The following is a 23,865-nucleotide window of genomic DNA, read 5'->3' as shown; positions in this document are numbered from 1 at the left end:
GACCTGGTCTCAAATATATATATATGTGTGTGTGTATATATATATATATATGTATACATATGTTTATACATAAAAATATATTTGTAACATTATAGACATATATAATATATTAACATTTATTTATATATAATATATATTTATCTATTAATCATTTTCTAAGTGGAAAGCTCTTTCTTGAGTCTCAGAATGTATTGGTGGGGAAGAGGGAATATAGGGTAGGGAATTAATCCCTTACAGCAGTGACTCAGCCCAGGCTGTAAAATTACAATCACCTGGAGAACGTGAACAACCCCAACACCTGGGGTCCATCCAGACCCATCCAATCAGAATTCGTAGGGGTCAGGCACAGACACCAGTGGTTTGCACCAAGAAAAGTTAATGGGCTGGCAGGCATGAGAGCCATTGGTTTGCAGAGTTGACGGCCACATCTCATCCTTCATTCTCACTCAGCTGCCAACATAGGCATCATTTTCCCTCCCACTTTGCATGTGAGGAGACTGAGGCTGAAGTGAACTCACTTCTTTCCCCATTTCAGTTGAGGATAGCAATGAGGCAGTAAATACTCCTACAAGGCTGTCTCTAAAGAGATTCTTATAATAACAACAGCTTTATTGTTTGCCATGATTAGAAAAGTATTCAAGATCATTGTGAAATAGCGTTTTTTTCTAGGCAGATAATTATATAAAGGCCAAAGTTGTGTGTGGTGGTGGGGGACAAGGGGAGGGAGGGCATTGGGACAAATACCTAATGCATGCGGGGCTTAAAACCTAGATGATGGGTTAATAAGTGCAGCAAACCACCATGGCACATGTATATCGGTGTAACAAACCTGCACGTTCTGCACATGTATCCCAGAACTTAAAAAAAAAAAAAGAAAAAAAGTGTGTACAAAAATCACCTGCAATCTCAGCATAGTTAATGCCTAGTACATTTCAGAGAGAGGGTGACAGGAAAAGGAGGATGAGAGTGGGTTTATTTTAAGGCACAAGGTCATATTAGAAAGCAGGGCTTCTGGCAGTGTGGTTCTAAGACCACACACATCATAATTCCCTGAGGTGCTTGATTAAAATGCAACATCCCTAAGGTCACAGACTCAGATTCTGGAGAAAGATTAAAACAAAAAAAAAAAAAAAAAAAATTAACTGGACGTGGTGACGGATGCCTGTAATCCTAGCTACTCAAGAGGCTGAGGCAGGAGAATCACTTGAACCCAGAAGGCAGAGGTTGCAATGAGCTGAGATCGTGCCACTGCACTCCAGCCTGGGCGACAGAGCGAGACTCCGTCTAGGGGAAAAAAACCCAAAACTGCACCTTTAATAAACATTTGGGCGATTCTTATGGCCACTAAAGACCAAGTACCACTGCTGCCTGGAACTCTGCTCTCTTCACTGAACAGTACAAGAGGAGTGTATAAGTAGACACCCATCACTCTCAACAGCTTAAGAGAGCCCTTGAGTATAGATTGATGTATTAAAATTGAATCACATGCTGAGATTTTCACCAGCTGCCCTTGGGGATCTGGGCACATATTCCCATATTGCACTGGCTGGCTGGAAGCCGGCAGTATAAACTCCAAGGCTGCTCTGTCAACCCCCACCAGACTCACCCCCGCCCCCCGCCCCGCCTACAGGAGCCCCGGCAAGCTACTCCTTCCATCGCTCTGAGGCAAGCTATTAATGGGCCCTGCCAACCAATCACAGCCAGAATAACATATGATGTCACCAGCAGCCAATCAGAGCTCCTCACCAGTATATGCAGATTCTTTCATTCTACTAGGATGATGAGATTCCCAAGCAAGACCATCCTTTTCAGATAAGGCCACTGAGGCTGAGAGAGGAGCTGAAACCCACCCAGGGTCACCACACACAGGTGGCAAGGCTGGGACCAGAAACCAGGACTTCTGACTGCAGCCCAGTATTCATTCTTTCCACAGCTCACAGGGCTGTCAAAGACCCCGGGACCTGGGCAGAGGCTTCTCCTCCCTGGAGAGTCAAGGCACTCCAGGGAGGAGTCAGAGCACTCCAGGGAGGAGATGAGGTTCAGCACAGCCCCCCAACTCCCTCAGGGGTCAGAATACTGGTGGAGCAGATCCCTCAACCTCTGGATTTTAAGGCCATGGTAGAGGGAGTGTTGCCCAAAGTTCCAGTCCTGATCTCAGCCCAATGCCCCCCAAGAAGAAATTAGAGGGGCCCTGGCCAGGCTGTGCTGGCCATTGCTTCTGAGCAGATTATAAGGAGGGACCAAGACAAAGGCTCCTTTGTGAAGGCTTTGGCTTAGGGAGTCAAGTGACAGCTCAGCCCTCACGTGGGCAGTGCCAGCCTCTAAGTGTGGGCAGGGGCACTGGCCACAGAGTCCCAGGGAGTCCCACCAGCCTAGTGGCCAGACCTGTGGAATCACTGGATCAGCCTGGAACCCACCTGTGAGTAGAAGGTGCCCCAGGTGGACTGGGCTGGGGCTTTGAGGAGTTCAGGGTTGGATGGCCGCCTTGCGTATGTATGTGGGATGTGCACACACAGGCAGCACATGCGTGAGTGTGTGGGCACCTGTGTGTCTGTGCAAAGGCCCTGAGGTGGGAATGAGCTTGGTGTGCATTAGGCACAGCCAGCCAGTGTGGCTGCAGCTAAAACACATGGGGAAAGAATGGAGGGGACATCAATCACTGCTTCAGTAAATGTTCATCAAGTGCTCTCTATGAGAACACACAGGAGGAGCTTCCATTCTGAGGGAACAGGCAGTAAACAGGCAGATATCCTGTTTAATTTCAAGTAATGATAAGTAATGATAAGTGCTACATAGAAATATCACGCAAGGCAAGGAGACAGTGAGCACCAGTGACACTGGGGCTCTATTTCCAGGTAGGATGGTTGGGAACATGCTGTCTTTTTTTTTTTTTTTTCCTGAGACAGAGTCTCACCCCATTACCCAGGCTAGAGTGCAATGGCATGATCTTGGCTCACTGCAGCCTCGCCTTCCCTGGTTCAAGCAATTCTCCTGCCTCAGCCTGCCGAGTAGCTGGGATTACAGGTGCATGCCACCACGCCCAGCTAATTTTTTGTATCTTGAGTAGAGATGGGTTTTCACCAACCTGCCCAGGCTGGTCTCAAACTCCTGATCTCATGATCTGCCCGCCTTGGCCTCCCAAAGTGCTGGGATTCCAGGCATGAGCCACCGTGCCCGGCCGGGGACATCCTTTCTAAAGGTAACCTGGAATGGGAAGGAGCCATCCAGGTATCTCAGGTAGAGCTTCCTCCAGGCAGGAAGATCAGCAGGTGGAAAGGCCCTGGGGCCACCATTCAGTAAATATTGTTTGAGCATCTCTACCAGCTAGGTTCAGTTCTGGGAATGGGAATACGGTGGTGGGCAGCGCTGCCTGGCCCCTTCCATAATTCTCACAGTAGGGTGGTTATGAGAGCTTGGGAGCTAATAAACAAGATGGGCTAAGAACACTGCCTAGCTCAGAGGACCCGAGCTCAGTGTGTAGACATTGCTGCTGTTACTACTGCCTTTGTCATTACACAATTTTTTTTTTTAGAGGCAGGGTTTCACGGTGTTAGCCAGGATTGTCTTGATCTCCTGACCTCATGATCCGCCCGCCTCGGCCTCCCAAGTGTTGAGATTACGGGCATGAGCCACCGCGCCCAACACAATTTTTTTTTTTTTAAGTCAGAGTTTCACTCTTGTTGCTCAGGCTGGAGTGCAGTGGCATGATCTCTGCTCACTGCAACCTCCACCTCCCAGGTTCAAGCAGTTCTCCTACTTCAGCCTCCCGAGTAGCTGGGATTACAGGCACCTGTGCCACACCCGGCTAAATTTTTGTATTTTTAGTAGAAATGGGGTTTTGCCATGTTGGCCAGGCTGGTCTCGAACTCCTGACCTCAGGTGATCCACCCATCTTGGCTTCCCAAAATGCTGGAACCACAGGTGCAAGCCACCATGCCTGGCAATCATACAAAATTAAAGGCACATGGCAATGCACACACCTATCTACGTCTTCCCCGCAGGCTGTGGACAGCCTCTGGACTCACTTTCTTGGGTTTCCACCTTCAACAGGCTGTCAGAGCTGGCAGGGCCTTGGAGACCATTTCATCCACCTCCTGGGTCCCTATGGGAGAGCTGAGACCCAGAGCAGGGAAGGGTCCTGACAGGCTCCGACCAGGGCCTCTAATCCCTACCAGCCCCCAATCAGCATCTCTCACTGTCTATCAGGACCCAAGCCCAGCTGCTGCAGCCCAGTGCCTGGCCATGACCATCACCTACACAAGCCAAGTGGCTAATGCCCGCTTAGGCTCGTTCTCCCGCCTGCTGCTGTGCTGGCGGGGCAGCATCTACAAGCTGCTGTATGGAGAGTTCTTCATCTTCCTGCTCTGCTACTACATCATCCGCTTCATTTATAGGTAAAGCTGGCAGGGCTGGGGCCGAGGGCCTGGGAGGGATGTGGCTGGGGCTGGGAGCTCCTGGGGGCCTCTGACAGCTGGGGGCCAATGCACCAGTTCACTACAAGACTAAGCTGAGCTCCTAACCAGGTCCTGGGCACTGGAGCTGAGGCTGGGGCTGGGGGCTGGGGAGAGAAAAGAAGTCAGACTGAGAGGCTGCTCAACCCAGCCAGCAGGGTTTTAGCCACCCTCCCTCCAACCCCGGGAAGAGCCCTGGAGCCCAGGCTTTGCCTGGCCCCACTCAAATGGCCTGTTTTATTGAATCCCACACAGACTCAGAGGCCCACATGGTACATAAAAACAAAGAGAGAGGCTGGGCACGGTGGCTCATGCCTGTAATCCCAGCACTTTGGGAGGCCAAGGCGGGCGGATCACCTGAGGTCTGGAGTTTGAGACCAGCCTGACCAACATGGAGAAACCCTGTCTCTACTAAAAATACAAAATTAGCAGGGCATGGTAGTGCATGCCTGTAATCCCAGCTACTTTGGAGGCTGAGGCAGGAGAATCACTTGAAGCCAGGAGGCAGAGGTTGCGGTGAGCCGAGATTGTGCCATTGCACTCCAGTCTGGGCAACAAGAGCAAAACTCTGTCTCAAAAAACAAACAAACAAACAAAACAAAGAGAGAGACAGAGTCTCACTGTGTTGTCCAGGCTAGTCTCGAATTCCTAGGCTCAAGCAATCCTCCTGCCTCAGCCTCCCAAGGTGCTGGGACTACAGATATGAGCCACTGCGCCTGGCTGACCACATGGTACTTTTTGTTTGTTTGTTTTTTGAGACAGGGTCTCACTGTCACCCAGTGAGTGCAGTGGGCATGATCTTGGCTCGCTGCAACCTCTGCCTTCCATGTTCGAGTGATTCTCCTGACTTAGCCTCCTGAGTAGCTAGAATTATAGGCACACACCACCACGTCTGGCTAATTTTTTTTTTTTTTTTTTTTTGTATTTTTAGTAGATGGCATTTCATCATGTTGGCCAGGCTGGTCTCAAACCCCTGACCTCAAGTAATCTGCCCACCTCGGCCTCCCGAAGTGCTAGGATTACAGGTGTCAGCCACCAGGCCTGGCCCACATGGTATATTTTAAAAATTACTTTTTAATTAAAATGTTTATATAAGGCCAGTAGCAATGACTCATGTCTATAATCCCAGCACTTTGAGAGGCCAAGTTTGGAGGATCACTTGAGCCTAGAAGTTCAGCCTAGGCAACATAGTGAAATCCTGTTTCTACCAAAAATTTTAAAAATTAGCTGGGAGTGGTGGCATTTGTTTTTGGTCCCAGCTACTTGGGAGGCTGGAACCATAGTTCACTGCAGCCTCAACCTCACAGGCTTAAGCCATTCTCTCAAAAGCAAAAAAAGGCCAGGTGTGTGGCTCATGCCTGTAATCCCAGCACGTTGGGAGGCTGAGGCCGGCAGATCACCTGAGGTCAGGAGTTCGAGACCAGCGTAACCAACACGGAGAAACCCCAACTCTACTAAAAATACAAAAAAATTAGCCGGGTATGGTGGTGCATGCCTGTAATACCAGCTACTTGTGAGACTGAAGCAGGAGAATGGCTTGAACCCAGGAGGTGGAGGTTGTGGTGAGCCGAGATCATGCCACTGCATTCCAGGCTGGGCAACAAGAGCAAAACTCCATCTCAGAAAAAAAAAAAAAAAAAAAAAAGCAAACAAAATAATGTTTCTCTGGGCCAGGCGCAGTGGCTCACGCCTGTAATCCCAGCACTTTGGGAGGCCGAGGCGAGTGGATCACGAGGTCAAGAGATCAAGACCATCCTGGCCAACATGGTGGAACCCCATCTCTACTAAAAATACAAAAATTAGCTGGGCATTTGGCATGTGCCTGTAGTCCCAGCTACTTGGGAGGAGGAAGAATCGTTTGAACCTGGGAGGTGGAGGCTGCAGTGAGCCGCGACTGTGCCACTGTGCCCCAGCCTGGCAACAGAGCAAGACTCCGTCTCAAAAAATAATAATAATGATTCTCTGACAATAAATCACATGGTACACAGACTATATGATATAATCACAGAATATATGATAGTATTTTAAACTGAAAAAGCATTCATGATTACATGGATTGTAAAATATCAAATACATAAAATTCTTGAGATCCCAATAATGCTAGGAACAAAGCACATTTTGTTTTTACTAGGGCACCAATGTACTTTTTAAAAAGTTAGGGCCAGGCACAGTGGCTCACGCCTGTAATCCCAGCACTTTGAGAGGCCAAAGCAGGAGGATCACTTACGCCCAAGAGTTTAGGACCAGCCTGAGCAACATAGGGAGATCCTGTCTCTATAAAAAAATCAAAAAATTATCTGAGCATGGTGGCTTACGCCTGTAGTCCCTCCCAGCTACTCAGGAGGCTGAAGCAGGAGGATTGCTTGAGCCCAGGAGGCTGAGGCTGCAGTGAGTCATGATCGTGTCACTGCACTTGAGCCTGGGTAACAGAGCAAGATCCTGTCTCAAACAAAACAAACATAACAACAATAAACCAAAAACGTTTAAACAATAAAATAGAGGACAGATATAATCACAAAATATAGACAGCATTTTAAATTGAAAAAGCGCTAATGACTACAATGGATTGTAAAACATCAAAGACATAAAATTCTTGAGTTCCTCATAATACTGATAACAAACCATATTGGTCTTTGGCTTTTACTTGGGCACCAATGTACGCTGAAAAATGTCAGACTTCAGTTTTTAGAGCAGTTTTAAGTTCACAGCAAAATTGAGCAGAAGGTAGAGTTCTCATATGTCTCTTTCCTCCTCCCCCTGCCCCCAGCCTCCCCACTATCAACAGCCCACACCACAGCGGTAGATTTATTACAATCCCTAAACCCACACTGACACATCACTATCACCCAAAGTCCATAGCGTACAGCAGGGTCACTCTTGGGGCTGTACATTCCATGGGTTTGGATAAATGTGTAATGATGTTTCCACCATCGAAGCAGCAGGCAGAGTGGTCTCACTGCTCTAACAAAATCCTCTGCATGGCTATTCACCCCTCTCATTAAAGCCAAACAGTCTTTCTTTTTTCTTTTTCATTTTGAGAGACAGGGCCTCGCTCTGTCACCCAGGTTGAAGTGCAGTGGCAACCACGGCCCACTGCAGCCTTCAACTCCTAGGCTCAAGTGATCCTCCTACCTCAGCCTCCAGTGGCTAGGACTGCAGGCATGCGTCTACTGCACCTGGTTAATTCTTTGTAGAGATGGGGTCTTGCTATGTTGCCCAGGCTGGCCTTGAACTCCTGGTCCTGCCTCAGCCTGGGATTACAGGCTTGAACCACTGTTTCAACCTGCTTTTTTTTTTTTTTTTTTTTTAAGAGATGGGGTTTCACCATATTGGTGAGGCTGCTCTCGAACTCCCGACCTTAAGTGATTCGCCCACCAAGGCCTCCCAAAGTGCTGGGATTACAGGTGTGAGCCACTGCGCCGGACCTCGACCTGCTTTTAACACTGTTTTGACCTGCTTTTAAACAACTGACCCTTGGCTGCTTTCAAAGAGTCAGGGTTGGCCGGGCGCGGTGGCTCAAGCCTGTAATCCCAGCACTTTGGGAGGCCGAGGCAGGTGGATCACGAGGTCAAGAGATCGAGACCATCCTGTTCAACATGGTGAAACCCCGTCTCTACTAAAAATACAAAACATTAGCTGGGCATGATGGCGCGTGCCTGTAATCTCAGCTACTCAGGAGGTTGAGGCAGGAGAATTGCCTGAACCCAGGAGGTGGAGGTTGTGGTGAGCCGAGATCGCGCCATTGCACTCCAGCCTGGGTAACAAGAGTGAAACTCCGACTCAAAAAAAAAAAAAAAAAGAGTCAGGGTGTCTGAAACTCACCCCTGCAGCAGCACCTTCCTTTCTACACACCTCCCAGTGGCCAGTGTGAGGATTGTCCTCACAAGAAACCACTGGAGCGGGCCTCTAGCCTGTCCAGGTTTGTGGCTGCACAAGGAATATCATGGACCTGTCTCAGGCCTCAGGAGGGGCTCTGGGCTGGGGAAAAGGTGGGAAAGCATCGAGGCAGTCCCACTCCTACCCAGGTTCGGGCTAGACCTGGGGACAGCCTCAGCCATCTCCTCGCTGCGTCCACACATGTCCACCCCACCCCCACCCCCAGGCTGGCCCTCACCGAGGAGCAGCAGCTGATGTTTGAGAAGCTGACTCTGTATTGCGACAGCTACATCCAGCTCATCCCCATTTCCTTCGTGCTGGGTGAGCACCCCCTTCCTGCTGTTCCGGCTCCCCGTGGCCGCCCAGGCTCCAGACAGGCCGGGGATGGACCACGAAGAGCTGGGTCTAGGGGCTGGGGTGGGGAATGGGGGCACGCCAGCGGCAGGTCGGCGCCTCTCTGTAGTTCAGGGAAATGTGCGGACTGCAGCCAGAGACTGAAGTTACACCTTAGGTAAGACGTCCTGTTGTTAGGAAGCGCTGACATCATAGTCCCTGGAGCCCCTGCGCGGGAGGGGAGAGGCTCTGGCGGATTTCTGGGACCAGCAGGGGGACCCCCGGGAGACAGAACCCTTGGGGCTCTCGCGTTGGGGCTAGGCCCGCCCGCAGCAGAAAGCTGGAGGAGCTGAGGCGTCGCCGCGCCCTGGGCCCTGGGCTCTGGCCGCAGACCGGCCCCTCGCCCCCCGCTCCGCCTGCCCAGGCTTCTACGTGACGCTGGTCGTGACCCGCTGGTGGAACCAGTATGAGAACCTGCCGTGGCCAGACCGCCTCATGAGCCTGGTGTCGGGCTTCGTCGAAGGCAAGGACGAGCAGGGCCGGCTGCTGCGGCGCACTCTCATCCGCTACGCCAACCTGGGCAACGTGCTCATCCTGCGCAGCGTCAGCACCGCGGTCTACAAGCGCTTCCCCAGCGCACAGCACCTGGTGCAAGCAGGTGGGCGGGGCGGGAGCGACTGGGCGGAACGGGGCGGAGCCAGGGTGTAGATGGGCGTGGCCGGAATGGAAGATGGGTGGAGCCAAAGTCCCCTGGACTGTGGAGGTGGGGATTGGGTGGAGCCAGGAGTGGGGTGGGGCCAAGATTTGGGGGTCCAGTTGGGCAGGATAGAGTCGGGTGTCTAAAGGTGGGGCGAGGCCAGGAGCCCACTCTCCGAGAGTAGGAGTTTGAGGCAGGGCTAAGGACCCTTGAGGGATAAGGGAAAGAAGGGTGGAGGCTTGGGAACTGGTGAGGTACTAGGTTCTACCTCCCTCTGCCCGTGCCCCTCCTGATCTCCGATTTCCACTCTGGAGGTCTGCGACATCCGTCTCTGACTCCCCCTTGGCCTTGCTTAACCTGGTCCTAGTTAATAAGGCAGACCCAGGCTAAGCGTGGTGACTGTCGCCTGTAATCCCAGCGCTTTGGGAGGCAAAGGTGGGAAGATCGCTTGAGCCCAAAAGTTTGAGACTTCCCTGGGCAACATAGTGAAATCCCTATCTCTACAAAAACATTAAAAATTAGCCGGGCATGGTGGCATGTGCCACTACGGTGGACCCAGTGTACAGGCACACTACGGGCCTGGTGGTATGTGCCTGTAGTCTGAGGCTAAAGATCGGGAAACTGAGGCAGGAGGATCACTTGAGCCCAGGAGTTCCAGGCTGCAGCAAGCTAGATCGCACTACTGCACTCCAACCTCGGTGACAGAGCCAGATCCTGTCTCTGGAAATAAATTAATAATAAATAAATAGATAAATACCCTGCCCACATGCTCAGCCCAGAATAGCACATAGTAGGTGCTCAGAATTTTTTGTTGTTGTTGAAAGAAAGAGGATGGCAAAGGAGTGCTCAGGTCTGTATAGGTCAGCAGGTCCTGGCCTGGCTGCCAGGTGCCAGCCACGTGCCTCCTGCAGGTTCTCCCACCCACTGCCTTCTTCGCTCCGCTCTGCAGGCTTTATGACCCCAGCAGAACACAAGCAGTTGGAGAAACTGAGCTTACCACACAACATGTTCTGGGTGCCCTGGGTGTGGTTTGCCAACCTGTCAATGAAGGCGTGGCTTGGAGGTCGAATCCGGGACCCTATCCTGCTCCAGAGCCTGCTGAACGTGAGCCCACTGTGCAGCCAGGGCTGCCGCAGGGTGGGAAGAGTTGGGTCCATAGGAAACAAGGTTTCCTACAAAGAGAAGGCTCGAGCCCTTGAGGGTCTTCCCAGAGCCTGAGGTAGGGTTGCAGAATCTTTTCCAACAGCATTCCATAGCCCGAGGTGGTCCCTTCTCATAGGCCCCTCCCTCCTCTCCCAGTCTGTGAGGTCCTGGCTCCTTTTCGATAGATGAGGAAGCTGAGACACAAAGAGGTTTAGTGAGCTGCCCATGACCACACAGCCAGGGATGGACCATGAGCACCAGACCCTGGTGCCTGGAGAAGAGGTGGAGGTGAGCCCAGGGTGGGGGCAGGTGGTGTTCAGAACCCCATCCCTCCCTGCTGCCCCCAGGAGATGAACACCTTGCGCACTCAGTGTGGACACCTGTATGCCTACGACTGGATTAGTATCCCACTGGTGTATACACAGGTGAGGATGAGGCTAGTGAGGCTGCCCCTTTGGGAAACTGAGGCTAGAAGGACCAAGGAAGCAGCAGGGTTGGGAAAGGCTCACCTAGAGGCTGAGTAAATTGCTCCCCCTGGGAGTTGGGCCCTCACTTTGAAGTTGGGCCTGGACTTTGAAGTGCTGAGTTCTAAGAGTCCAGGCTCCTTCCTGGCTCAGTAGAGGCAGTGTGATTATCCCCATTTTAAAGAGAGGTTGGCCAGGCACAGTGGCTCACGCCTGTAAACCTAGCACATTGGGAGGCTGAGGCAGGTGTACTCCTCACTGAGGTCAGGGGTTGGAGACCAGCCTGGCCAATGTGGCGAAACCCGGTGTCTACTAAAAATACAAAAATTAGCTGGGCATGGTGGCACACACCTGTAATCCCAGCTACTCAGGAGGCTGAGGCAGAAGAATCGCTTGAACCCAGGAGGCGGAAGTTGCAGTGAGCCGAGATCGCACCTCTGCACTTCAGCCTGAGCAAGAGAGTAAGACTCTGTCTCAAAAAAAAAAAATAATAAAAAAGAGGGTTAACAGAGACCCTAAGTCACATGAGTGTGCAAGTCAGAACAAGGCCTCGGTCTCCTGTCTCGGCCCCCAGCCCCAGGAGCATCTGATTCAGGGATCCTACCTCGCCCTTTGCTGCCACACTCCTCCTCCTCCCAGGTGGTGACAGTGGCGGTGTACAGCTTCTTCCTGACTTGTCTAGTTGGGCGACAGTTTCTGAACCCGGCCAAGGCTTACCCCGGCCATGAGCTGGACCTCGTGGTGCCTGTCTTCACGTTCCTGCAATTCTTCTTCTATGTTGGCTGGCTGAAGGTGAGCCTCTCCAGGGCACCACTGGGCTGGAGGCACGGCCAGAGAGGTCATGGCCAGCAGCCACCTGAAACGAGGATGCAGTGTCAGGAAAGGAAGTTCTCACGGGTAGAAAGTGGCAAGCAGGGCCCCGACCACAGCTCTGTGGTCTGCACTTTCCCATGTTGTTACTTTCTTGAGGCCTGGGTCTGCGTCTGGAGGCTGCACCCAAGGCCCAGACTTAGCAGCTTGAGGGACAGGGAGAGCTCAGTCTAACCACGTGCCACTCCCTCAAGAGAATATTCTTCAAACGTCTGTCTGGATAAAGGGGGATTCATGGAATAGGAGTGGCAATGGCAGGCCCCACTGGTGAAGCTGTTAAAACGCAGGCTTTGAATGAAGAGACCCCCAAACAGGCTTTGTGTCAGCAACGTGGCTGTTTATTCACCTGAGCCCAAAAAGGGCGTCAGCGAAGGGCGGTGGGATAGGACTTGGTTTTATAGGTTTGGGGCGGGCAGTGGAAAGTTACGGAGTAAGATCAGCTACAGTGGTGGGGTTGGGGCAAGGAGTGTATGTTACCACCGTAAGTTCAGTTACAATGGCGGGTGGGATACGGGTAGTTAATATGGTAGGGTGGGGTGAGGAGTATTCACATTATCATAACAGTTAAGATGGCAGAGTGGGGTGAGGGGAAGCTTATGTTGGGGGGGTGGAAGCTCCGCTGGGCAACGGGGGGTGTGGTGATCAGCGGAGGCAGGCAGGACTTTAGACTTTCTGGGTCCAGGCTTGCACATGGAGGCCTCACAGAGGCCACTTCTCATCTCTGCTTAAAACAAAGCCCGGAGCCTGGGCATGGTGCCTCACACCTGTAATCCCAGCACTTTGGGAGGCCAAGGCAAGCGGATCACCTGAGGTCAGGAGTTTTTAAGACCAGCCTGGCCAACATGGTGAAACCCTGTCTCTACTAAAAATACAAAAATTAGCTGGACGTGGTGGCAGGTGCTTGTAATCCCGGCTACTTGGGGGGCTGAGGCAGAGAATTGCTTGAATCCAGGAGGCGGAGGTTGCAGTGACCCGAGATCGTGCCATTGCACTCCATCCTGGGTGACAGAGCAAGACACTGTCTCAAAAAAGAGATTTTTTGAGGCAGATTGGCACCACCTCTCCTTATTCAAGATGCCAGTTGGGGGGTCTCGTTCCCCACCTTAAGTGGCTGGTGTTTCCTTCCACCACACCCAGTACTCTGAACAGGAGTTCTGAATCACAGTGTTCTCTCTACCTCTTTGTCTTTCCTTCCGTTATCCACCCACTCTCTCTCCCTTCCTACCCTCCTTTATTTTTTGGTAGTGGGGGTGGAAGTCTCCCTCTCTGCCCTTCCTGTCCATGTCTCTCTCTCTCTCTCTCACACACACACACACACACACACACACTCCTATTCCTCTAAATTCCGCCTGTCCCCCAGTTATCTTTGGTTTCTACAAATCAAAACAAATCACACTTTTATTCTTGAAATTCTCCAAGGTGCAGCTGGGTGAGGTGGCTCACACCTGTAATCCCAGCACTTTGAAAGGCTGAGGTGGGCAGATAACCTGAGGTCAGGAGTTCAAGACCAGCCTGACCAACATGGAGAAAGCCCATCTCTACTAAAAACACAAAATTACCCAGGCGTGGTGGCACATGCCTGTAATCCCAGCTACTCAGGAGGCTGAGGCAGGAGAATTGCTTGAACCCAGGAATCGGAGGTTGCGGTGAACTGAGATCACTCCATTGCACTCCAGCCTGGGCAACAGAACGAGACTCCATCTCAAATTTAAAAAAAAAGAAAAATTAATAAGAAAAAAAAAGAAATTCTCCAAGGTGCCCCAGTGGCCTACAAGATGTCCCCTGGACCCCTAAGGCAGCTTGTCACCTCTTTGGAGCTTTGTTAGGGCATTTTAGAGATTACTATCCAGGAATCTGCCCTCCTGGACTGCCCTTTAGTTCAGCACATCTTCAGAGTGTATCTCTATTGCATGAATGAATACAATTATGCAGCAGGATAAGATGCATGAGATGAGATAAAGGTGTGACTCCTCCGAGTGACACACTCAGGGACAGCTGTGGGTGTGCAGGGAAGGACTGGGTCAGGAGAGTCAGAGGGCCTGTGTCCAGAAGTGTGTGGTGCCCATGTGTCGGGGCCTGGAGCCCTAAACTCTGGCTTTGAAGACAGTGGTCAGGCAGGAAGGGTGTGATGGGGTGTAGAAATGGCAGCCCTGAGTTTAAGGGGGGAGGCTGGCATTGAGGAGTTCTGTCTGAGGGTTTACAGAGCCTCACCTGTCCCCAAGGTGGCAGAGCAGCTCATCAACCCCTTCGGAGAGGATGATGATGATTTTGAGACCAACTGGATTGTTGACAGGAATTTGCAGGTATGGAGAGAGGGAGAGGCCATACCATGGACCTTCCCCAAAGGGGCCCAAAGACAGGACCCCACTGTTCTGCAGGGAGGCCTCACAGTGAATTGTCACCCCTTCCCCTCATCCCTCCTGCAGCCAGTCCTTCACTCACAGGATTCTCACCTCAATCTTTGAGGTGGCAGGCGGGCACCCATCTCCTCATTTCACAGGCAAGGAAACTGAGTTGCAGAGAGAGGGAAGTGATTCCTCCAAGTCATCAGGCAAGCACAAGCTCCTGCCTGGCATGACCTTTCTGTGGGACTTCTCCTACTGTCCCTGGTGACCAGGTGTCCCTGTTTGCTGTCGATGAGATGCACCAGGACCTGCCTCGGATGGAGCCGGACATGTACTGGAATGAGCCCGAGCCCCAGCCTCCCTACACGGCTGCTTCCGCCCAGTTCCGCCGAACCTCGTTTATGGGCTCCACCTTCAACATCAGGTGTGGCCAGTGCCAGGGGGCTGGGTGGGAAGCCCCTCTAGAGCAGGGGCCTGCCTAGGAGCTTGGAATAGCGCTAGGTAATACATACTGGGTGCCTCGTAAGTGTCAGGCACTGTACTATGCTTTTAATATATATTAACTATTGTTTTCCTCCCAAGTTTTCAGATGATTAAAGTACAGGTTCAGGTTCAGAGAAAGCAAGTTGCCCAAGGTCACATAGCTAGCAAATGGTGCATGTGCTACCAAAAGGACAGCCAGTGATCAGTGATGCCGTGGAACATAAGGACCTGGCTTCTTCTGTCATCCAGAACTATATTTTCTTTCTTCTTTCTTTTTTTATTTTATTTTTTTGAGATAGGGTCTTGCTCTGTCATCCAGGCTGGAGTGCAGTGGTGTGATTTCAGCTCACTTCAGCGTCTGCCTCCTGGGTTCAAGTGATTCTGCTGCCTCAGCCTCCCAAGTAGCTGGAATTACAGGTGCCCATCACCATGGCCAGCTAATTTTTGTACTTTTTGTAGAGACGGGGTTTCACCATGTTGGCCAGGCTGGTCTCGAACTCCTGACCTCAAGTAATCTGCCCACTTTGGCTTCCCAAAGTGCTGGAATTACAGGTGTCAGAACTATGTCTTCTGATAAGCTAGGGTGCTTGGATAGGAAGCAGAAGTGAGGTTCCCTGGGATGGGGGAGGAGCAGCAAATACATCCCAGCAGGCAGCCATGTCATCACAGGTACCTCCTGAATTGACTTTGTCCTACAGAGTAAAGGCCTCAGGCTGCCCACAGCAGCCAGACTTACCTCCACATGGACCCACTGCCCTGATTCGATCCAAATCCCTCTTGATCTGCAGTGGGCTGAAGGGTTGTCCCAGCTGGTCCTGTCTCCCCAGGATGACAGAGTTGAGAGAGCCGTAGAGAGGGCTGGGCACACGTCGGGGTTTATAGTCAAGGTTTTCTTCCACAGTACCCAGTGCTATTCTCCACTTGTTCATTTTTGTTTGTTTTGTTGGTTTTTTGAGATGGAGTTTTGCTCTGTCACGAAGGAAGGAGTGCAGTGGCGCAATCTCAGCTCACTGCAACCACCTCTTCCCGGGTTCAAAGGATTCTTTTGCCTCAGCCTCTGAGTAGCTGGGATTGCAGGTGCCCGCCACCATGCCTGGCGAATTCTTGTATTTTTAGTAGAGACAGGGTTTTACGGTGTTGGCCAGGCCGATCTCAAACTCCTGACCTCAGGTGATCCGCCCGCCTCAGCCTCCCAAAGTGCTGGGATGACAGGCATGAGCCACTGCGCCCAGCTGCTTGTTCTTTTAAAAACCAAACATCCTACTAAACTGCAATCAGATTAACTAGTCGATAGTTGGTGTAAGGGTTGGGAAGGTGATCAAATGAAGGCTGGGGGCTGCCTTAAGTCAGAAACATTTCTGGAGGATGACTTTGAGCCCTACATGATCTGTACCCCAGTAGCTGAAGGTTGAGGAGGGGGAAAGGCTAAAAACAGGATAAAAGGATAAAGCGTAGACCTTGTCTCCAAGGAATACACTATTTACACAGGGAGATCAAACCCAAGCCCCAAACTCTGTATACAAGGTTACAAAGTACTGGATGTCTAGGAAAGGGATAGAATGTGGAACACAGTCACCTTTGGCTGCCTGAGAGGTGGCTTCCAGCCGGGTCTGGAGCTGGGTCTTGGAACATGGGGAGAATTTGAACGGCAGGCCATAGTCTGTGGTAGTTAAGCTGTCCCTTACAGGGTAAAGGTCTTGGGCTCCCAGGATGCCTGTTGCCAGGAAGCCAAACTTCTCTTTGTGGATGTCACTCCCAGTTGGAACCACAAATCTCTGGCATTGTCAGAGTCACTCATGGGCCTGATCTGAACCACTCACGCCAGGGGACCAGTGGTTCTGACTGCCTGGAGCGAGGGGTTTTAAAGGAAGCAGTGAATGATGAGGAAGAGGCCTTTACATGCCAGGTGGAGGTAGGGGTGGGGGTTGGATGTTAACTCTGGTCAAGAGGAAGTCAAAGAACAGTGAGGTGAGCCAGGCCCGGAGGGGTCACCGGGAGGTACAGAGGGACCAGGAGAGAGGTGAGAGCCAGGGCATTGTGTGGCCTTGGCTTGGGGCAGCTGAGAGAGAGGAGGAGGTAAAGGAGAAGTAAGGCCAGGAATTGGTCCTTTGTCCACCTGCTCAGCCCTGCATCTCTTGCTTCTTTCCAGCCTGAGCAAAGAGGAGATGGAGTTCCAGCCCAATCAGGAGGACGAAGAGGATGCTCACGCTGGCATCATCGGTCGCTTCCTAGGGCTGCAGTCCCATGATCACCATCCTCCCAGGACAAACTCAAGGACCAAACTACTGTGGCCCAAGAGGGAATCCCTTCTCCATGAGGGCCTGCCCAAAAACCACAAGGCGGCCAAACAGAACCTTAGGGGCCAGGAAGACAATAAGGCCTGGAAGCTTAAGGCTGTGGACGCCTTCAAGTCTGCTCCACTGTATCAGAGGCCAGGCTACTACAGTGCTCCACAGACACCCCTCAGCCTCACGCCCATGTTCTTCCCCCCTGAACCATCAGCGCCGTCCAAGCTTCACAGTGTCACAGGCATAGACACCAAAGACAAAAGCTTGAAGACTGTGAGTTCTGGGGCCAAGAAAAGTTTTGAATTGCTCTCAGAGAGCGATGGGGCCTTGATGGAGCACCCAGAAGTCTCTCCCGTGAGGAAGAAAACTGTGGAGTTTAACCTGACAGATATGCCAGAGATCCCCGAAAATCATCTCAAAGAACCTTTAGAACAATCAACAAGCAACATACACACTACACTCAGAGATCACGTGGATCCTTACTGGGCCTTGGAAAACAGGTCTGTCCTCACCTGAACTAGAGTCACTGCATTGCCCTGTGCATGACCCCTCTTTCGCACACCCTATCTTCCCTTGCTCTGAGCCTACCTTTCCTCCACAATTTCCTAGGGTCCATCACTGCCAGAGCACGCTGGACCTACACCCAGCACTAGCTTGGAGTATAGACTTGGCCACCTCCACAGGGGTCCTAGGGAAGTGTTAGGGACCTTTTCTCACTTCATCCAAGAGCCTGGTATCACCAGGAAGATCTATTGGGACCAGGTGAAGGAAGATGAGGTTGCGCTGACCAGGATGCCGCTGAAGGAACAAGTGACCAGGCTTAGCTGAGCAGGTGTTATCACTGGCCCCAACTTACTTTGGTAGCTGACAGAAAACCATGGGGTGGCAGTCAGCTGCATGACAGATGAACACTTCCCCATAACCATTTAGGGTAGTACCCAAGTACTCCAGGAAAAGGTGGCAGGCACTGCCTTACTCCCTGGAACTGGTCGATGGTGAGGTTGAGGGTGTCCAGGGCCCTTAGGCCATTTTCTCACTGCCTGGGGGACCTCACCAAAATACTTCATGCTTCCTTGGGGTCAGCCCAAAGCTGTCACAAAACCAGATATTTCTCTTTATTCCAGATTTCCTGGGCACTTTCACCCAATTAGAAACACCCTGCTTCATCCCCAGTCATGTGGAGAGGAAGTATAACTTCCCTTTTCTCAATTCTCAAGCAGTTACTTTTATGGTCAGAACACCCAGCTGTGATGATTGAAAACTTAAAAGGGCAACAAATTCAGTCTTGCTTCTAGGGCTAGACAGGAACTTTACAAACACCTGTGGCTTGTTTAGGAAAGGATGTTAATATTTAAGAATCTGTAGCTGGGTGCGTGGTGGCTCATGCCTGTAACCCCAACACTTTGGGAGGCAGAGGCGGGCGGGTGGGCGGATCAGAAAGTCTGGAGTCTGAGAACAGCCTGACCAGTATGGTGAAACCCTGTCTTTTACTAAAAAATACGAAAATTAGCTGCGCATAGTGGCACGTGCCCGTAGTCCCAGCGGGAGGCAGAGGTTGCAGTGAGCCAAGATCTCGCCACTGCACTCCAGCTTGGGTGACAGAGACTGTCTCCAAAAAAAAAAGGCCAGGTGTGGTGGCTCACACCTGTAATCCTAGCACTTTCAGGCGGATCACAAGGTCAGGAGATCGAGATCAAACTGGCTAACATGGTGAAACCCCATCTCTACTAAAAATACAAAAAAAAAATCAGCTGGATGTGGTGGTATCTGCCTGTAGTCCCAGCTACTCGGGAGGCTGAGGCAGGAGAATCACTTGAGCCTGGGAGACAGAGGTTGTGGGCCGAGATCCTGCACTTCAGCCTGGGTGACAGTAAGACTGTCTCAAACAGAAATCTTGGGTTGAGTGTGCAGGCTCATGCCTGCAATCCCACCAAGGCAGGTGGATCACTTGAGGTCAGGAGTTTGAGACCAACCTGGCCAACATGATGAAACACTCTACCAAAAAATACAAAAATTAGCTGGGCGTTATGGCGCATGCCTGTAATCCCAGTAACTCAGGAGGCTGAGACAATTGCTTGAACCGAGGTGAAGGTTGCAGTGAGCCAAGATTGAGCCACTGCACTCCAGCCTGGGCAATGGAGTGAGACCCTGTCTCAAAAAAAGAAAAAAAAGGAAACTTGCCCTCCTACTGCAACATTTTAGTACAGTATTTGAAATGATGGTAACTTCCATACTTATGCCATTTTCTCTCTTTCTCACTAGGGATGAAGCACATTCCTAACCTGCCTTTTAAGGGGGATGCTTCGCCAGCCAGGTCCTCTCCTGCACGTACCAGCACACTGATCCAGTCACAGCCAAACAGCTGTCCACGATGAAGAGTATATCCCATGACAGCCTGAATCAAATGGTTAGCCTAACAGATAAAAATCAGTAGTCTAGGACTGGTTCAGCCTTTAATTCCTTTTATTCATAAAAATTGTGAAAGCTAGGCTGAACCATTGGAAACATTTAACTCAAGACACTGGATTCAGTGGAAAACCCTTAGTCCTGTCTGAACCCAAGACAGCCACACCTTAGTATACTGCCCAAGCTAAGGAGTTTAATACAAACATTCTCCAGTTTCTTTTTGATCAGCATGACTAAAACTGAACAATGGAGGCTGGGCACTGTGGCTCACACCTGTAATCCCAGCCCTTTGGGAGGCTGAGGTGGGCAGATAACGAGGTCAGAAGTTTGAGACCAGCATGACCAACATGGTGAAACCTCATCTCTACTAAAAATACAAAAACTAGCTGGGAATGGTGGCATGCTCCTGTGATCCCAGCTACTTAGGAGGCTGAGGCAGGAGAATCACTTGAACCCAGGAGGTGGAGGCTGCAGTGAGCCGAGCCCAGATTCCTGCCACTGCACTCCAGCATGGGCGACTGCTGGTGGGGGGAACAACACTGAACGGCACTTAAAAAGAATCCGGAAGCTCGCCTAGATAGATGTCTGACTCATCCCAAGACCTGAAAGACAACACCTGGGTACCAAATTTCTTTATTTGAAGGAACGGTACAAAGAACTTAAGTGGGTGTTTTGGTACAACTTATAGAAAAGGTAAAGGAAACCCCAATATGCATGCACTGCCTTGGTGACCAGGGAAGTCATCCTGTGGCTATGGGGAAATTAGCCTAAGGCTTAGCTTTCATTATCACTGTCTCCCAGGGTGTGCTTGTCAAAGAGATATTCTGCCAAGCCAGACTGGGGTGCTCCCATCTTGCGCAAGTTGGTCACGTGGTCACCCAATTCTTTGATGGATTTCACCTGCTCATTCAGATAATGAGTCTCAATGAAGTCACACAACTAGAAAACAATGGGGAAGACAGTTAGTAGTCAGCTTTCCCAATCCCTAAAGCAAATGATTTCCTCCATTTATTTCCTGGGTTTCCAATACTCACATGGGGGTCATTTTTGTCAGTGGCCAGTTTGTGCAGTTCCAGTAATGACTGATTCACATTTTTTTCCAAATGTAATGCACACTCCATCGCATTCAGCCCGCTCTCCCAGTCATCATGGTCTGGTTTCTAAATGAGGAGGACAGGTGAATGCATCTCTACCAACTAACCTACACATCAGCAAGCCTGTCTTATCTAACCACCATGCTTTGGCAAAGGGGACGTTACTATTGGCCTAATTTAGTTTAGATGGTTAAGCCTAAAAAAGCACAAAAGGCAAAAGCCCAGTGTATCACCGTATCATCACTTTATAAGGGCAACTGCTAGTTTAAGTGATTTTGGACACCCCAACACCACTAGATTACTAAGTATGACAGCCGTAGTTCTTTTGTTTACCTTGATATCCTGAAGGAAGATGCGGCCACCTCGTTGGTTCTGCAGTTTCATCAGTTTCTCGGCATGTTCCCTCTCCTCATGAGATTGGTGAAGAAAGTACTTGGCAAAGTTCTTCAAAGCCACATCATCGCGGTCAAAGTAGTAAGACTGAAAGAGGAACACTGAATGTGTTATGTTAGGGATTCCCAGACAGGTGGCTGTTGACAATCTACAGGGAGGTGAGATGGTCTTGTGAGCCTAGGCTTCCTTTGCACAGCATGAAGGAATCAGTGCCTAAGGAGACTGGGGGCAGATGAGCTACTGGGATTGTACCCAACAGTAGTGCTTCTATTCTAAAATAGAAAACGGAAACTTGACCCTTGAAAGGTTATTTCAAGGAACCTTTGGAATATGATGGGCATTGCCTCGAACACAGAATGTCTTAAGGATCTGTATTAGTGCAGACAAAACTTCTTACAGCCCGTGCCAAATCTCACTGTTGGATGAGAGGCTGGCTGCCGGAGTACTGACCCTGCACTTAAGTCCTTTTCTCCTCCCTGCGCCTGGATTAACCACGTTAAAGCATGGCTAAAACAAAGAGCTCAGGAGCTTGCCAGCTATACTGCAAATTTATTTATAAAATTAAAAACTCCCATGCAAGGTGACAAATATGGACAGTATACTGATGTAAATATACTTTTATAATAATTGTATCACAAAAATTTGATTTTTGGTTTTAGGCATTTCATGTAGTCAAGTGTTTCTGAAAGGCAGTGACTGTCACAGAAACACAGGCTTGTTTTCAAATCCATTTGGAACACATCTATTCTTGGAACAGTTTGGACAATCACAAGGCAACTCTAAGGAAGACTCTCAGGACACCGCCTAAGACCAGGATTTGGGAAAATTGATTCCACTGATCACTGAAAAATTTCTTGCCCAGTAACTGTCGGTTGACTTTACCCAAGAACTAGGGGTTCAATTAGTAGGTCAGAACTCCACACCTCTCACAGTAAGATACATAAAAGATAAATTAAGTTCCCTAGGCGCAAGATCAGGTGACACTTCGGTGACTGCAGAAGGGGCGATTTCTAGAGATATGCTTCAATGCAAGCGGGACTTAAGAGATAAGCAGAGCCGAGAGGTGGATACGGCTGCTCAAGAGGGATCTGCCCACAAGATAAGCCACTACGTGCCAGCCCCCAAGGGGGCTATTCGACAGCTTTACCCAGCAGGCCCGCCGTACCTAGGCGGATGGGGGAGAGGTGGATATCTAAGCAAAAAACGTTGGGTCTCAGGGCCAAATGCCAGAGGCAGAGGAAAAAATGGGAGTGCAAAACCCCACCTTCCTAACCGCAGGTTTCCTGTACAAACTGCTGCCAAGTCTTACAACCCAGAATTTCTAGACGCCAAGCGCTCTTTAAAAAAAGGGTATGCAGAGGTGGCCCTGGCCTAGGAGAGAGCGTTCCCAGGGGACAGCTAAGAACCAACTGCCCGGACTTTCCGCGCCAGAGAAGTCCTTGGAGACCTCGAACAGCCTCCATTTTCCAGAAGGGCGCAGGGAGGCGGGGAAGCCCGCGGGCGGCCACACCCCCGGCCCGCCCCAGCGCGCGCCCCGGGAACCGCGCCCGGCCCCCGCCCCCGCCCCGGCCCCGGCCCGCCCGCGCTCACCATGGACAGGTAAACATAGGAGGCGTAGAGCTCCAGGTTGATCTGGCGGTTGATGGCGGCCTCTGAATCCTGGTGGTAGTTCTGGCGCACCTGCGAAGGTGATGCGGTCGTCATGGCGGCTGCTAAGGAGAGGCGGCGGCGGCGGTGGCTGCGCGGCGCTGGAAAGGCGGCGGGGGCCTTGAGGCGGTCCGAGGACGCGGTGTGGAGGTGACGGAGGGCTGGCTGTGGGCGGCCGGCCGGGGTGGGGGACGAGCGCCGGGTTCCGTCCAAGCACTGTTGAAGCAGGAAACCGCGGCGACTCTGGGCGAAGAACGTCTGGCGCAGCGAGCCGCTCGCTGGATCTTATAGCAGCTGCAGCGTCAGGCCCGCCCCGGCCAATCAGCGCCGCCCGCCCCGCGCCCGCTTCTTCCGGTGGGCGCGCGGCCTCGCCCCTGCGGTGGGGGAGGGGCGGCCGCTGGAGGTCCTCGCTCGCTCCCGCGGAGCTGGGGAGCTGGAACGGGTACCGGACGGCCTCGGGGACAGTGGTGGCGTCTTTGTGCCCCTGAGGCCCGTCTAGTGGAGTTGGAGGGAAGCTGCAAGGAGGCGTGGGAAGCCCACCTCAGAGCCCCCTGATCTAGGGGCTCCCGGGCCTTGGAACGCGGGGGGCGGGGTAGGGGAGGTAATGGGGTGATCCCGATTTCCATTTTCCCGAACGGGCACCCTGAGGCTCCTGGCCTGGGGCATGGTGTTAAAAATCATAGCGGCGGGGAAGCCCTGGTGACATCTTGCTGCAGATTGGGAAGGTGGAACGTGGACGCGGGCCTTAGGTGGCCGAGCCCACTTTCTCTTCCTCAGAGTTCAGGAAGGAGCGCGATGGAGAAGTGGGGCGCACGGCCGGTTTCGGGTCTGCCCCTGCCCTTCCGACTCCAGCGACCATGTCCGCCTTTGGTGGAGAGCAAACATGGCTCCGTGTGCAGTTTCTGCAACAAAGGCTGGGCGGGCCGGGTTTCCCTAGGGATGAGGACCGCCTCCCTCCGGGGGTCGTGGGGGTGAGCCACCGGGGCCTCCGAGAGAATCGCTAGTGTCGCTTCTCACCCAAGGGACATATCTCGGGTTAGAAATAAAGGAGAAGCGACGTGGATCTAAAGGCAAAGCCCATCCTGAGGCCTTTTCAAAATGGCCTCTTATCAGCCCCACTGCGTGGCCCTATTGGGTAACCCTGGGTGTGTCATTGGAGAGAAGCTGATGGGGTTGGTGGCGGGCGACAGGTGGAAGAGACCCCCGGAGGGGCGGAGCCAGCGTGTGTGGCCTGCAGCTGAGTCCCAGGCACAGGGTGGATGTGAATTTATGGGTGGCCGAGCTGGAGCTAGGCCCTGCCCCTACCTAGATCCTGGCTTCGGGGTCCAATGTTCTCTCGCGTTTTTTGACGCATCGGTGGAAGAACTATCAAGAT

General features: G+C 51.7%; 2 protein-coding genes across 4 annotated transcripts; one reads left to right on the top strand and one right to left on the bottom strand.

The window, feature by feature from the left end:
- Positions 1-1,716: 1,716 nt before the first annotated feature.
- On the top strand, positions 1,717-19,583 carry BEST1 (bestrophin 1). 2 transcript variants are annotated; one of them, XM_032283157.1, is made up of 11 exons: positions 1,717-2,419; positions 4,207-4,394; positions 8,554-8,648; positions 9,085-9,318; positions 10,307-10,461; positions 10,848-10,925; positions 11,604-11,756; positions 14,057-14,137; positions 14,452-14,603; positions 16,812-17,450; positions 19,213-19,583. In XM_032283157.1, exons 2-11 carry the CDS (start codon positions 4,243-4,245, stop codon positions 19,229-19,231), a joined length of 1,758 nt encoding a protein of 585 aa, XP_032139048.1. In that variant the 5' UTR covers positions 1,717-2,419; positions 4,207-4,242; the 3' UTR covers positions 19,232-19,583. The 2 variants fall into 2 exon arrangements, with proteins under 2 accessions (XP_032139048.1, XP_032139049.1); XM_032283158.1 differs by lacking the exon at positions 4,207-4,394 and having other exon boundaries at positions 1,720-2,419.
- FTH1 (ferritin heavy chain 1) lies at positions 18,820-23,446 on the bottom strand. 2 transcript variants are annotated; one of them, XM_032283160.1, is made up of 4 exons: positions 22,434-23,446; positions 20,784-20,930; positions 20,305-20,516; positions 18,820-18,830 (listed from the first exon to the last, which is right to left on the bottom strand). In XM_032283160.1, the coding sequence occupies exons 1-3, from the start codon at positions 22,545-22,547 to the stop codon at positions 20,319-20,321; spliced, it is 459 nt and encodes a 152-aa protein (XP_032139051.1). In that variant the 5' UTR covers positions 22,548-23,446; the 3' UTR covers positions 18,820-18,830; positions 20,305-20,318. The 2 variants fall into 2 exon arrangements, with proteins under 2 accessions (XP_032139051.1, XP_032139050.1); XM_032283159.1 differs by lacking the exon at positions 18,820-18,830 and adding an exon at positions 19,962-20,295 and having other exon boundaries at positions 20,391-20,516.
- Between the last annotated feature and the right edge of the window lie 419 nt (positions 23,447-23,865).

Source organism: Sapajus apella, unplaced genomic scaffold, assembly GCF_009761245.1.
Source record: "Sapajus apella isolate SASKATOON/1434 unplaced genomic scaffold, GSC_monkey_1.0 scaffold14, whole genome shotgun sequence".
Taxonomy (NCBI): Eukaryota; Metazoa; Chordata; class Mammalia; order Primates; family Cebidae; genus Sapajus; species Sapajus apella.
Note: the sequence above shows the minus strand (reverse complement) of the source record. Positions and strands in the feature narration are given on the sequence as shown.